Source organism: Mycetomoellerius zeteki, unplaced genomic scaffold (genome assembly GCF_001594055.1).
Source record: "Mycetomoellerius zeteki isolate Tzet28-1 unplaced genomic scaffold, Tzet1.0 scaffold289, whole genome shotgun sequence".
Lineage (NCBI taxonomy): Eukaryota > Metazoa > Arthropoda > Insecta > Hymenoptera > Formicidae > Mycetomoellerius > Mycetomoellerius zeteki.
In genome coordinates, this window is record NW_017257270.1 from 146150 (window position 1) to 162508 (window position 16359).

The 16359-nt window shown below is 37.9% G+C and overlaps 1 protein-coding gene across 2 annotated transcripts in view; it reads left to right on the top strand.

Moving 5' to 3' along the window:
• The window catches only part of LOC108724304 (rho GTPase-activating protein 20), a 243266-nt gene that overhangs the window by 135303 nt on the left and 91604 nt on the right, over positions 1-16359 (top strand). Inside the window, exon 1 of one of the 2 annotated variants that reach the window (XM_018450622.1) lies at positions 2630-3031. The exons of the other annotated variant lie outside the window; for it this stretch is intronic. Within the exon in view, the coding sequence (XP_018306124.1) occupies positions 2711-3031 (321 nt within the window). The 5' untranslated portion in view covers positions 2630-2710. Of the gene's footprint in view, positions 1-2629; positions 3032-16359 lie in introns of those variants that run through there. 2 annotated transcript variants of the gene reach the window in all.

Sequence of the window (16359 nt, forward strand, 5' to 3'; positions counted from 1 at the left end):
CTCGCACGGAATGCAAGAGATCCGGGTTCGACTCCCGGCCGAGGCATTATTTTTCGCAATAAGTTTTATTACAGTTTTTAAGTTGGGGAATTTGGGGGGATTATTAATATTTTCAGATTTGATTGCGTTGAAAGTCCGACAACCATATCGGCACGCAATTATCATTTCTGAAATTAATTCATTTTAAATGAATTTACAATAGTTCAACATCTTAACGTTCTGACTGTCATGGCGCTTCTTAATTTAAAATTATTATGTTTAACATTAGCGGTCTTTCAATCTTGTTGTTAAAATGGAGAGTTCACCTCCGATGACCTTGACCCTACCACACATTACGAAGGTCATTACACCAAACAATCTTCGGAAGATTGTAGCAGTCACCCATCACGCGTTACAAAGCTATCCCAAAAAATTAAAATGACCCTGACTCATATTGCCAAGGTCACAACCCTGAGTAACCATCGGACACTTTCAGCAAGCGACCGCTGCCCATTATGAAGATATTAAAATTAAAATGCACAGTTCACCTCCGATGATCTTGACCCTCCCACACATTACGAAGGTCATCACACCGAACAATCTTCGGAAGGTTGCAGCAGTAACCAATCACACATGACGAAGTTTTCGAAAAAAGTTAATACGACCTCACAATGTCAAGGTCACAACCCTGAGTGACCATCGGACACTTTCAGCAGGCGAGGGTGAGAGAGGACGAAAGAGAGTGAGATAAGACCGAAAATAGAGGGTTGGTACGGGTGGGTGGTGGTGGTGGTGGAGGAGCGGTGGTGGGAGGGGATGGAGTGGGTCGAAGTTGGGGGAGGTGTGAGTGAAAGGTGAGAGACAAGAGAGATGCATGTGACTGCGGACAGAGAAAAAGAAGAAGAAGAAGAAGACGTTACTTCATTTTTCATGAAAATCATCACTTTTCGACCGCTTGTATGTCCAGAACGGCTTCACCGACTTTTATTTTTTTTTGGCGCAAATTACTCGTGGCGATGCCGCCTTTCAGGATATATTACGTGCGATTCAAATTTTTTTATATTTTAGTAGTTCTGTATCCCCCAGAAATGGACTTTGGTGGCTCGGGATAAGAGACTTGTAGTGTCTTTCATTTTCATTTTCATTAATCCTAAAGTAGTTAGGATAATTGAACATGGCCGGAGACACTACCGCGTCTCCTGACCAGTCAGTACTCACAGTTCGTATTCTTATCTTAAGACTGTCTTGAGATGCTAATACGGTTTTTGTGATCGGCTTATGAAATCTTACGAAATTGTACTTAGGACGGTCTTAAATATAAAATTCGACTATGGATATCGGTCTTCGTTTCTCATTTATCCTTTTTCGATACTTGACGTTTTCCATCCGAAAGAAAATCGCGCAACATGATGCATCACACGTGTGCACGTGCGCATGCGTGCGCATGTGCACCGACACGGAGCTCGGAGCCTAGGGATCCGAGGGATCCCTTTCGCGAGGACGGACGGGCAGCGGAACGGTTTGCGTCGAGGCCCGAGGCGAGGGAGAGAATTAGTCTCGATCGCCATGGTAACCGTGGTGAGTCGCGCCCGCCTGGTCGTACGTACCGTACGTACTACGTACTGTCCGTCATCAAACTCCGATCGTGCGGCTTCGTGAAAGTTCGCATGCGTTCGGTCGGTCTCGCGCACGCTCGGTCGACTCCGCCGCGCGCGAGCGAGGCCAACCAGTCGACAGTGGCACTGTTGGCAGTTGAACAGTTCTCCGCGCGACCAGTTTGATTTCGCACGTAGCTGTGACGGTCGGTGTTCTCAGGTGTTCCAGCGTGTGTTTTGCCTACGTCAACGCACGTACGTACGCAGTTCTTACCCGGCGACATTTGTGCCTCGTTCTTGCATGTAGTGTAAACTCCGCGCGTCGTCTTAACGATACACGTTGTCATTGCTTGAAAATTTCGTCGTTGCTCCGAAAGCGCGACGCCCCGAAACGGAGCGCATTTCGGTAAACTACACGATCGCGGAGTGTATTTTGCGAGAGAGCGCCGCACGGCGCGGCGCCTGAAGGCAAATACCTGTGTCCGCCGACTTTCGAGCCGAGTTGAGTCTTGTTTTTCGTTTCGGCGGTGTCTTCAGCACGTTCTTTCGTGCGTTTTGCATTTCCGACGCACGCCGAATCACGGACCGGAGATTATCGCACGAGATGTCACGATGATTTGTTAGTGTAATCAAGATCCTTCGCTCCGTCTCGCGTGTTTTGTGAAACGTGTATCGCCGGGACTATGAGGGAACTTCCGTTGATTTTCGTCGTCACAATTGGAGTGTGACGCGTCCCAAGTCTAATAACCTCTTATGTCGCGATACATGCGCGCATGGTCACGTTGTTGACAGTGTCCTCGGAACCACCTGTGGATCTCGCCGTTACGTTATAATAATAGTACAAGTGACAGTGACATCCATTCGTGACGCCGAAGCTGTGAGAAGTTATCGGCGATGCCGACGACGACGATGACGATGACGACGACGACAACGACGACGACGACGACGACGACGACGATGATGACGACGATGACGACGATGACGACGACGACGACGGCGACGGCGACGACGACGACGACGACGATGACGACGACGACGGAGGCGACGATGCGTGACGATTAAAGGCGCGAGGGCCTCTGTGGGAGAAGTTTCGCCGTAAACGCACACGCTCGCTGGCGGTTAATCGCGATCGATTGATGATGACCATGTTCGGCACCCTCGTGCAGAGGTTCACCTCGCCGGTGACCTCGCCGACGAGCCCGCGACGGCGCTACAAATCGCCGTTGCGCTGGGAAGTGCAGAGCGACCCGGAGGACGACCCGGCTGCGCCGGTGAGGAAATCCAGGGCCAAGCATCTCCTGGACAAGCGCAAGAGCAAGAGCAGGTCGCGCGGGCTGCACTCGTCGCAATCGGACCACCTGCAGATATGGAACTCCGGCAACGGTAGCTGGCACGACGTCGCCTTTCCACCATTGCGAGGCACCAAGAGTCTCGGCAGGCTCGACGGCATGAAAGAGGTGAGTCCATCCTCAAGGTTACCTTTGCAAGGATGCGCGAGTGTTTACATTTACCCGAATCCAGGAAGATTCGATCCGGATGCGAAACACTCCGACGATAGCGGGTTACTCCAAATTGTGAAATTTCGGAGTAGAGGATAGCTTCCGTTTTTTTTTTTGCAACATCTGTAAAAATGATTAATAATCATAGGTGATTTTGGACTTCCGAAAGATGTTTTTAAATTTGTTAGATAATACATACGATTCGTCCCGGAAGTGAATTACGAATTCTCCGTACTGTCGGACTCCGATCGCGTTTTGCGATCTGCACATCCTTGTTCATTTTTTGCGCCATGTTTTTATCATCGCGAAAATATACCGCTGAAACATTAAATAGCAAAAGTTGTAGCGGACGATAATAATTGACCATTAGCGTATGGTTCCAATTCTTTCTTTACTTTTTTACGTGAAACCAGTTGACATACCTTATAATGTTCCTGATGTCAGGATATGCGTTAGGCAAAACGTAATTTTAAATAATCTCGTCGACTTGTTTATTTAAAAAACAGCGAGCAAAACGAATAAAGATTTAGTTTAAAATTATAAAGTATTTTATAATTTTAAGAACAGAAATACTTTTATTTTAAAAGATATTCCTTGACAATTATTATTATTATTATTTTCATTACGCGCTTTACATTTACACACTTAAATTTAACAATCATTATTACTACTCAATCATATTGTTATTTTATACTAAAACAATTTATGTTATATTTGACACTATACAGTGTCCATTTAACACTATATAGTGTCAAATTGACATGATAGCGTCAAATTTAACTATCGTTTTGGTAAAAAATAACGATATATGTAGTAGTTAGGAGCAGTTAGGAGCGACTCACGTTAAGTTAAATTTGACACTATAGATTTAACAGTGTAATAACATTAATTTTGTCAACACATAGGTACCCGAATACCCTTATCAAATTTTAAAAAATAATGAATATAACCAAATTCTCACTGGACAATATATTTTAACTGAATTTCTGATTATGTATGTAAGATGTTTTATTATTGTACATTGAAAATGACCCGATCGGTGTCGAAACGTTTGATTATTGTATATATATACGTTTATTAAAGATCTTATATTGTAGTTGGCTCGTTTGCCTTTGTTTTATTTATTGATTTATTCTAATTGAGCCATATTAACATTTAATTATTTTAAAAAATAAATATTTTCATATTTTTGTGCAAAATTTATTATGATGTCTCAAAATCATCACACTTCAAACAACAAAGAACAGTTTGCACAGATTTTATCTTGTTTTCACTCGTACATTTTTAGCGAGGACCTTGTGAAACACGGTAGTGAAAGGGTGACAAATTATACATTGACAAAAGGGGTAAATTAAGCGCGCATTTATGTATTAAGCGTAATCCACAAGTTACTTCCGTGTAATCATAATCCCGCTTGATATCTAGTAACGCAAGTTTCTACATTTTCAAAACGGATCAGTTTCACTGGGAATATACTTGACGCAACGATCCGTTACATATTAACGATCTTCGGCTGCGCAAGCTATCGAAAGTGCTCGGAATCGGATCATGACGCATGTCTGCAAAATATCGGAGGTATCTTACGCGTCAATTATTTTACGAATTTATGGATTGGGTAATCTGCTGTTCCAGTAGAGTAGGTACCAGGCATTCGTAACTGACAACCACATTCTACATCGTGTACGCGAGCATATGTGTATATGTGTCTACGTAGGACAAGTTGAGGGTAAAAACGATAGTCTCGCGAATAGACAAAAACGCGCGTGCGCTTTTGTACATACACTCGCCTCCTTGTTAACAATTTTTAAATACGCGAAATTACGTTGATGTTACGAACAAAGAAATCGCTACGATGTGAATCAAACACTATATTATCTATAATGATAATGTTATGTGAAATCAGCAAACCTGGAATTACTTTCAGTGATGTGGCAATATTTTTTCCACGAATAAAGACAATAGAATTTATATAGATGTCATCAAATTAATAAATAAAATTTACGTAGAAAAAACGATTTTGCTGAAACATCTAAAAATTTAAGTAGACACAGGTTTGAATATAATTCTGTTAGATCATCAAAATAATTATATAGGAAATTCAAGCATGATGAGCAATGTTGCAAAAATATTCTAGCATCCAGCTTGAATGTCCTATATATTATCTTGATAGTAAAACAAAATTATTTTCAGATCTGTATCTATGTAGCTAAATTTTAGATACTTCAACATTACCGTTTTTTCCGCGTACGAATCTTTAAAAACTTATTAGTATAATTTAATAAATAATTAATACAATTTTGTAAATAATACTTTATCCGAAATTGCTTATTGCGCTTATATTAAGCTCTAGAAATAAATGTACGGTTATTTTTTGGAAAAAAGCTATCTTCCCAGGGTTTATTACCAGAATTCTTTTACAATTGAGTGCCTCACTGTAATTTCATTCGGATGAACTTTGTTTCTCTTTCTTTAATTGAACGAGTTCAGACGTTACAATGCGCGTATCTCGCACAACCTGATTATATAATTACTTTGTAACGTAACATCGGTTTTTATATTTATACATACGTAGTTCGCAAGTTCACGTAACTTGCGCAGGTCGGTTATGTATTGTGGTTCTTTTCCCTCCGTTGTCTCCCGCGCGTTACATCTTAACCGTTTGCTTTTGGAAGTAGCATAAATTACCTTTCACATACCTTTTACTTTGAAAGTAATACGGGTCAATTTTCGAAAACTACCGAAATAGAGTACGTGACATGTGAGAAGATTCTTAAAGCACCAAATCGGGACGCCAATGTACCGTAATTTGCAAATAATAAAAGAAGAGAATTAGCTGCAGAAATATGAGGTTCTAAAATATACACTTTTTATTTCCAAGATCATATTTTATTAAATTACAATAGTTATTGAGAAATGGAGATATGTCGCTTAAATATGGAATATCCTGAAATCTTAAGAGTGCACGCAAAAATTAATCCGAATATTTACGCAGGTAATATTTGAAAAATGTAGTGCTACTATCGGAATAAGAAATTATCTTATTCGCGGGTTTGCATTGACATGTAAACCGACCAGATACGAATGAAAAAATGTTGGCCGCAGTCTCGAACGCGAGTTGGCACTTACGAATTGTTTGTTTACCGTCGTGCGAGGTCATCGGCGAATGATGATACTCGAGGCACATCGATCAAGCATTTGCTACGTAGGAATACAGATGTACGACTATGTGTTCAACTATGATCATCAATTTACGTTATCTTACGTTATGTTTATATTATCGTCGTTGCAACTGATTTGATAACTTTACACATTTAGTACATGTACGAGGGGAAAACGGAGATAAGGAATTAAAATGCATTTAGGTGTTACTTAAAAATATGATGGAATAACACATGCACACACAAGAGAATTTATACATATTTATATATATATATATATATAATATAATTTATTTAAAAATTTTGAAATTTAAATTTCTTTTAAAGAAAAGTGAACAGTATAACGTTTTAATAAAAAAAAAGATTTACAATATTTAAAATCTTTAGGTACCCTCTAAATTCTTTGGAATAGAATCTCACTCTATAGAGTAAAAATCGAGCCTGGCTAGAAAAAGACTTAATTTTCGATCTTTAAGAGTGAGATTTCACTCTAAGGCCCGATTTCACAATATATGGTTACCTAAAGGTTAAAGGTAACCAAGAAATTCATGAATGAATTTCATTGATGAATCTGTTGGTAACCTTTAATCTTTAGGTAACCATATATTGTGAAAACGGACCTAAAAGTTTTAGAAAGTACATTATCGAATAATTTTGCAAATATTTAACACGAATCCCTTAACTTTTTACTTTTATTTATTCTATTACTTAATCACGACTGAACATATCTTTGATAAGTTTCTTCAGCTAGATAAATGGATATACAAATATGAAAATTCGCCACCTGGTCCTCGTTAGCTTTCTACTCGATAAACATGGAGTCGAGCGTTAATTGTATGAGCTATTCGTGAATCGATTTATGCGACACAAAATCGTGCGGTCTTCTCTCGCTGTTTTATCGTCGTCGACTTTCACGACGCGGCACGGATACGCTACTAACTTCCCGGCTGCCACCCTTTACCTCCTAACCTTGCTCGCGATCAAAGCCTCGAATGTTGAATACCCATCGCACCGTAAAATCACCGGCTTTCACCGAGCGTAATACGACGACGTACCGCGAATCGCCAGACGCGTCCGTAATTCGTACAAATTGCGCGCGCCCCGCGATCGACCCGCGCCTTCTCGACAAACGCGAAATCGCGTTACGTTGCCCGACTCGCACATACCCACATACATAATACACAACGCACACTGTGATTAGTCTGTAGAAACCGGATACCTAACTGACGACGACCAGCTATCAAAGCCGTGGAAGTGAAATGCGGATCGTTGTATTAATCCGTTAGATCTCGGTAATTTTATCCAAATATTCATAAAAGCGAAATAATCTGTCTAATAATTTGTTCGGTAGTAATTTGTTCCAGTAATTTACTCGAAAACCCATCTCAGTCGCGTGTTAAATGAGGTCACTGAAAAGCTAATTTTCTTCCAAGTAAAAGATAAGGCAAAGTAGACAGTTTCGTGACCTAAAGTCTAAGCGTGCTACATTATTATGTACTCGTATTTCGTGATCTTTCAAAAGTGATCTATCAAAATGAATTTATAGTCAAAACTGATTACAAGTTGTTTCTTTCTTAAGTCAATGTTTTTTTTCCTATAATTTACTCATAATTAATTTATTATAAAGAGTTAATTTTAAAAGTTCGAGCGTATTTGCTACACCCTTCGCTTCTGTCTACTTAAAAATTACCCGTTCTATTTTTTTGCCATCCGGCGCAATGGCCAGGTGCCATTCGTATGCACAAACTTGCATCTTTCTGGGGTTATTAAATGTCGTCGTCATCGTCGTCGTCGTCGTCGTCAGCAGAGAGCGATGCAATTCGTAATTCGACGAAATTGCGTGGCTCTTTAACGACCTCAGTATTCGAACGACGACCCACCAAAAAGTGCTTTGTACCTTTCCCTATCGGAAGAAGCATTAAGATCGTCACTAAAAGCTGACGTTGCCGAATATTCGTAATTCGAGCGGCTCTTAACGACGACATTACCCTACCCTGGACAATGTTACGTTACGAACCTCCATCATCACTTTAGTTTAGTCCAGTCGTCTCTTCCTCGTTACGTTCACCTCCCCCGCCTTTCCCGCCTGCACGACTCCCTTTTTCTACCTGTGGAAAGGTACATGTAAGGCGCCATTAATTTCATGATGGAATCAAAAAGGAACAGGATGCAGAACGAAACACGTTAGCAACATCGTCAAGGCGATCCTCGGCCCTTGTGGCGGATTTTATATGATGCCCAATAGCGAGGCAAGTCAAGTGAACGTGTTATTTGCAGGCTATTTACCAAATTTATGTACAAAATTAGTTTGATGGCAACGTTTAGTTTACTGAGCAAATTTGAGACGTATACGACTTGTGCGGAGTACTTGTATCTTTATGTGGACGCTCGTATTTATCGCATCGTGTAAAGGCATTATTAGGCAAATTATTGGTTACTGAAGGAAGTGAATAGAAACGTCTTCTACTTTCGGGCACACTTGATTTTCTCCATCACGCTAATATTCCACTTAGCCTCAATTTCACTTTTGTAAAGAGCAGTAATGAAGCATTCACCACTCAATCGGGTCATTATCAATGTTGTCATTAGCAGTACTGTTTTCCATTAATAGCACTGTTACAACCGATCATCTTTAATTACATTATTCATTTCAGTATTTTTTAATAGATTTTAATTGCATTAAATCTACGAACAAAATGGAAAACAATAAAAAAGTTTAAATGACTTTTTAAACGTTTTTGTTATTTGAAAAAGATATTATTTAAAAAACTTGTAGATCATAATTTGTATATATCATTTTTCAATTACTTACTTATGAGGAAAAAAATAAGGCAAGGCAGGAGTAGCTTTTGAAAACGAAAAAGGATGTAACGTGCATGCACGATCAACTTGCCACTTGACTCGACTTGCTACTGACCTCGTGTAAATTCACCATTAACGACCCGCCCTTCTCGGACGAGCCGTGAGGGACAGAGGAGAGGGAATGTTGTCCACCTCTTGCAGCCGCATACGAGATAGGGATCTGTCGGTGTGCAGCTAGTTAAATCGCAGTACAACGAGCGAGCGAGGTATCACGAGAGACACGAGGAAGTTCTAAGGAAGCGTTGCCTCGTGCTGCCTTGTTTCGGCGCACGATAAGATCGACGATCGCGGTTGATGGAGCACGGTAGCCGAATCCCGAACGCTGAACATTGTTCGGCGAATTGTTGTCCTTCTCTCTTTTCCTTTTTAGTTATATTAACTCTTTTTTGTTCCCGTTTTAGTCGATCCACTACCAGATCCTTGAGATTTATATATATATATATATAAAATTATTTTTACATCAAACTTTGCTATTATAGAAGAATGAGAGACTAAAAAGTTCTAGTTTTTAGCACTCATAATTTGTATTTTTACTATTGTTTATATGAATTGGTGAATTATATATAATTTTAGAGATTTTGTTAGTGCAGAATTTAATCAAACGATTTTGTACACTAAACCATGCTGTATCATGACGAATCTAGTCTAAAAGACGAGTGTGAAAACTAAAAAGATGTGTCTAGATACTTGACGCGAGTATTATGCACACGAAGGGTTAATCTTGTTTTACGAACGTAAGCACCGTTCAACAGACGTGACTAAAAACCCATATCCGTCGGAAAGCGCCTTATAAGGGAGCTCCGTTGGCCTGAGGGCTTTCTATGGACTGTCTGTGGACATTCCGAGACTCTGAATCAAGCTGCTTTCGTCCAGTTCCTATGACCGGTAAAGAACGTGGATCTGACACCGATTGCAAACGTATGAGACATCATCTCTGGCATCGTAAGCATAAAAAGAGAGCTGCTCGTCCATTCGAAGATTTGACGACCACGATTACAAAGAATCTGTTAAAAAGGAACATTACGCCTTTCTGTGTCGTGAGAGTCTCCGTCTATCGTAAAACGCTAGTTTCATTCTTCTCACGTGATGCGTCATATCAATCTTTCTTTGCAAACGTGGGATGTTTCACTTTCTCTGTCCAATATTAGCAAATGCGAACGCGGACGCTCTATATAGCATTTAGTTATTTTTTTTTTTAACAAATTCATATTCAATTATCGATACATTTTACTTTAGCAATGTTTTTAAGTAGCTAATTAACACATAAAGCTTTTTCTATTTCTCTTTCTATTTGAGATTTGATCGAGCGATTTGATGAATATTTTATATAAAAAAATCTTTCTTAAAATATGATGATACGATTTTTGTTTGTTCTAATCAAACAGCTGGGTAATTGGGTTACTTCGTTAAAAAATTGATAAAAATTTGCATTATATTTTTCCGTCTATTCGTCACGAATGCCGTCTGTGTCGCTAGTCTAGAAACGTTATTCTTTGGTATGTTAATGCGGGTTTAGATGTCAGTGAGCGATTTAATCCAGCGCATATCTATTAACAACGGCGACGAGTAGACAGATCCTCATAATTCGTTGTAATAATTTAATGTCAGAAGGGAGAATCTTCACGGTAGAACAAATCCACGTGCAGGATTCCGGCGATTTGCGTGTCCATATATGTCAGTTTCCCCCCTTCGGCCATTGTTCATCGCGGCTCAAAAGGCTGGACGGGTAGAAGAAATGCTAATTGTGAATATGAAAATCGCGGCAGGGGTGTCCACCGTATAAGCTCTTCTTTACGAGGCACGTCCTGCGTGAAAGGCTTGTCGCCTTTTTTCACGATCTCTTTTGAATTCTTGTAACGAAGGAATTATGACACTTGCTGTCCTTAACACTCGCGAGATTGCGTTGAGATTTCGAAGAAAATCGCGCTACTCGAAAATGAAATAGAACATGATAATTTTTCGACTCAACAGATTGACAAAATATCCGTCATAAGTATATTTTCAACTATTAAAAAAATCTTTTGCGAAATATTATTGAATAATGAAAATTTTTAACTATAAAAAATATTCTTTGCGCATTTAAAGCAAGAACCAGGAAAACATAAATTTTCATATTCAGACATCTATATGATTATGTTCAGGGAGATAGCTCTTAGCGCTATTTATATCATTCTATTCTAGTTTTATGTCTAATGAGCGATAAAGAATTACACAAATAGCATTAATAACATCTCCCCGAACATACCCTATATTGCTTTCCATCTTTATTTCATTTTTTTAAATTAAAGTTTATTTTGCAAAAATAAATATTTCATGTTTACGTAAATAGATTTATGTTTTTTTTTTCGTCTCTTCATAAATCGAGTCATAGGTATTGAAGTTGTCCAAATTCCGAATCAATACGTCTTGCTCGTTTCATTTAAAATCGTGACAGCAAATCTATTAAATCTTATTTATTGCGTTCCGTATGCAGATCTAAAACGATCCATCATTATAAATGATTTCGTCCATGACATTTTTTAACTCTTTGTCCGATGAATTCCGCGCGCGTCCTTGATCCTTCCTAGAACGCTAGACAACTCTTCTCGCGAATGCTACGAGAGAACGCGGATTGCGAAGAGTAGTAGAAAAATAAAACAATGGAATTGCACGGACAGACGAGACGCGAAATTGGCGTCATTGCGGCACTTAAAGGTACTCGTTACACTGTAATTAGCACCGAGCTTTACTATTACAAGATCCATTCGTGATATATCTGTGGAATAATTTGGGAGCAAGTCGTCTATGGTATACAAGCATTGAATGTATTGCAGTTTGATATTACAGCGTGACTTTATTCGTAAGTCGCTTGTTTATTTTTAATTGTGCGTTGTTTATCATCGAATTGGAATAATTCAAAGACAATTATGCAATTCGTACTCTTATAAGGTAAACACGTCACACGAACCAGCGTGATTTTTATCGTAATGAATGATTTGCGTTACGCATTGATTTTATGAAAAAAATTGCACGTATGCTTTGCATCAAAATAATCATTGTTTGCTTCTGAATTTATTAGAACGACTGAATACGTTTTATATTTGCAATTTAAAATTTAGAATCTACAATTTAGAAATTACAATTTAGAATTTTTGAGATTAAAATATTTTAGAATTAAAAAATTTTCATACATTTAAAAATGTGAAGGTGAAGACGATACTAGGATGTTCAAGACTCCTCTTTATCGTAAGACTTCAGAGTTAATTATCATAATGTGTTGTAATAACAACGTTGAGATTTACTTGCGAGATTCAACGAGCAACTCCAATCTTTATTTTCATTCGCATTCTCAGGAACGATTAATGCTTACGCAGATAACAAATATTTTTGCATTGTGTATTACAATACTATACGCAGTAGAATTTGCGGTGTGCCAGTCGCGCGTGAGTCATAGATATCCGATTCAAAACTGTGTTTATTTGAGTCGTCTTATCATAATATGCATAACTCGACATACTTGTCTGGTCGTACCCATTCATTTAAATGGATTAAATATTATAATTTGAGTAATAATTAAATAATTGGAGTACGACTCGATCGTTTTGCTAATTATACATTTTTTTTTTATTACATTTGTAACGGAAATGTGACAAATGCGACGAAACTGTGCGACGTTTGAACGACTATTACGTTTCGTCCCAAGAAAGCAAATGCCCTGCGTTGCCACTTGTCTGACTTCCTTCTCCGTGGCTAGCTGTTAACTGTTGGGAAAATTCCAGCTTACGCTATCTTGGTCACGGTAATTGTGGTAATTAAATTTGTGGTGGTTTCTTGTTCTGTGACTTCAATTCCACTCGCCTCTGATATTTGAGATCCGTGTATTTATGAGAGCATGGTAGATTTGTTAACTAATTAAGTAATTAAGTTTAGTTAACCTTGTATAAGTGACAATAACAAGAAAAATCTTACAAAATAATGAATTGAGGCTAACTCATGTTTTGCTATTGATTAGCAATATCATAAAATAATGAACCTGAACAGTATATTCCATTTGCATCACGTTTCTCTCTCGTTTCGTAGAATGCGCCGCAATTTAGCACATCTCACAGGTGTTAAATACAATAATTTTACGTATACTTTCATGCAAATTTGATTTTCAATTCGCCGTTAGTAATTGTAAGGTCGAAAGATCGACATTGCAAACTTTCTATGTCAGCCGTGAGGTATCTCTCGTACTCATTAATAATGTAACTTTCTCGTTTTGGTTGAATCGATGCACCTTGCACCTCACGCACCTGCTGAGAACTTATTGAGTAGGACAAGAGAAATTTCTCGAGGTAAACTAGCGTGACGCTATGATATTTTTTCTGAGATAGCTACATTTATTTAAGGTTTCGTAATATTTCCGCCACTTTACCATTTAAATAAGTACTTTGATTTCTCTCGAAGTATGATCGTTTTGTTTAAACAAAGAGAAATTGATTCACCGAACTAGAGAAACTCATTAACACTTTACTTGTTTCATTGACTATCTAAATTGAGAACTCATTTTATAAAAATTTAAACTGATCGTTTTGTTTGAACAAAGAGAAATTGATTCACCGAACTAGAGAAACTCATTAACACTTTACTTGTTTCATTGACTATCTAAATTGAGAACTCATTTTATAAAAATTTAAACTGATATATATATATATAAATTGTAAATTGCTTTTTTTGTTCAGTAAACCTTAACTCTATGTTGTATATTTTGTTTAAATATATTTCGATAATTTTTTTTTCTTCAAAATATAACAATATGAAATATATGAATATTTCACATATTTTCATACACTTATGAAAATATATATGATAGCCTTTTTGTTTCTTTCAACGAATTCATCGTTCAGCTCGAGAATTTTTTTATGAATGAATTTTTACAAACGCGTTCTTGTTTTATAGTACCCAAAAACATATTTGTCCTAATGCTCAGATTTAGTACATTACATAAACTAATACACGTTGTACATTCATTTCCTTTTTCTTAAACGAGATTCTTTCGGTATTCGGTCATTCGGGTTCTCAAAGTTCAAATGCTACTTAACATGAAATCCTTTATTTCGTTTGTATTCGTCCATACATTGATCTATTTAATTCAGTTTACCGAGTTCTTGTCGAGTGGCTTTCGAGCGATTAAAGACTCATCCAAGACCTAGCTTCTCTCGGGAGGCCTCATTAAAATACTTTCTTCAGTCGCGTCATATATTCTCGTGTTCACGATTACGACACGGACACTTCTCAACGAGTATTTAAAATAGATAAAGAGACGTGTTAACTAGAAAACTGAAAGTTTTTGAAGACATATTGTATTCTATCTGATGTTATCGTAAACGTGAAACATGCACGGAAGTCTCCACGGATAAAATATTTTCTCAATGATGTCAAAAGATATAAGTGCGATTAATTGATAAGGCCATAAAAAAATTTGTAATTTTCTTTGAAAATGATTAACTTTTGTTTCTACGTAATAATTTTTCATTGAATGAATCATATCTAATAGGTGATAAAGACAGATACATCTTCCATGACGAGGCAAGTGTTTTTTACGATGGACGCGTGGTGTGTAACAGTACTGCCGAGAAAACTGCACGCGGAAACTCTATTGACGTGAAACAATTCGATGGTAATGCGCCTCATCTCTCTCGCTAGCGCGATGCACGCTCCGTTAGGAGATGCAATATCATCGGGGCTCCATTCTTTCGTTATGGAGAAGATAGATACGATCTCTTTCTCTTCGGGGGTTCTCTCATAATTCAATTCCATGGAACTCCCACAGCTTTCGTGCGAAACTCAGCGGCGTCGTAATCGGGCCGCATTTTCTTTGATGTGCTTTATAATGCGTAATAGGAGCGTTATTGACGAGAGAGAGAGAGAGAGAGGAAATGAGGGGAGGGATGGATAAAGAGATCGATCAGCGGTGCTCGAATTGGGTATGCGGACCAATCGTATGCATTGAATTATGCATATTGAATAAGCGTGCAATAACTTTGTTCGCTTATGTTGAAATTGGAACTGAAACTCGCGTAAATGGTTGCGCTATGAGTTTGGATAAAAATCATTTTTTCTTTCTGCCGCAGTGATCGTATGAGGTCATCTTATAACTTTGTGTATTTTATTTGTCAATCTTCTCTCTAAAACATTATTTGTCAAGATATTATCACCGACGATAGAAAATATATAGCAAATTTGCAGTGACTTGATTTATGAATTAATAGCGATAATGCGATAATGCACTAAGCATATTTCTTTAAAAACGATAAAATACGTTATTATCTTTTGAATTTTATTCCTTTATCGTAACCAAATCTAGGTACCCACAAATATTATGTTTAATAATTATGATTAGTTGCATGATAAAAAAAGATTGAAAATATTTTAATGTCATATCATAAAGATTATTGTCGATTGCGTTCAAACTGAAACATGCCTTTTTGAATTATTTTTTATTCATATGGGGTATTTTAATTATTCAATATAATTACGATCGATCGATAAGCGTGCTACTTCTAGGCGATCAGTTGTAATTGTAAAGAGATAGAAATATGGCCGATGTGACGTTTTTAAATAGATTTCCTGTAATTAGCGGGTGATTTCTCAAAGGTAGTAATAATTATACTATGATTCTGGAAAGCAAACCATTCGGTATTTCATAAATAATTATCCACGAGTCATCGTTGATTATCAGGTTAATGTAGCGAAAACGAGGACTTAACAACATTGAACCTTGGCGTATCGCTTTTCTCTTCCTCGTGCACTTTATCCCAACGACGATGTCAAAGATCCTCGACTTCCTCCGAGAAAACGGGAGGTACAGCCTACAGGGAAAAGTGGATGAAAATAAGGTGGCCTAGTGACTCGCGAGAGAAATCTCGATGGCACCGTTATCTCCTATAAACGCGTTCACAATAATCTCTTTTGACAATGCACGATACACTTTCGTATCATTTATATTTTTATCTTATTTTGGAAAATTTTATAGAAAATGTTACTATATTGATTTTCTGAAAATTCTAAAATTATTGATATTTTATTTTAACATGTGACAATCAAAATTTAGTTCAATTATATATCCTTTTGATATCGCATATTAAACACCCTTTTTTATCTTTGAAATAGAAGTTGCGTTGAGAGTAAAAGGCGTGAAAGAGATTCTCCATCTAGTATCTCCATACACGAGCATTGCACCTTGCGTGTCGAGCGTGTCAATGCGAAATTGCCAACTCGCCTCGAGCTACGGTCGATCGTCGA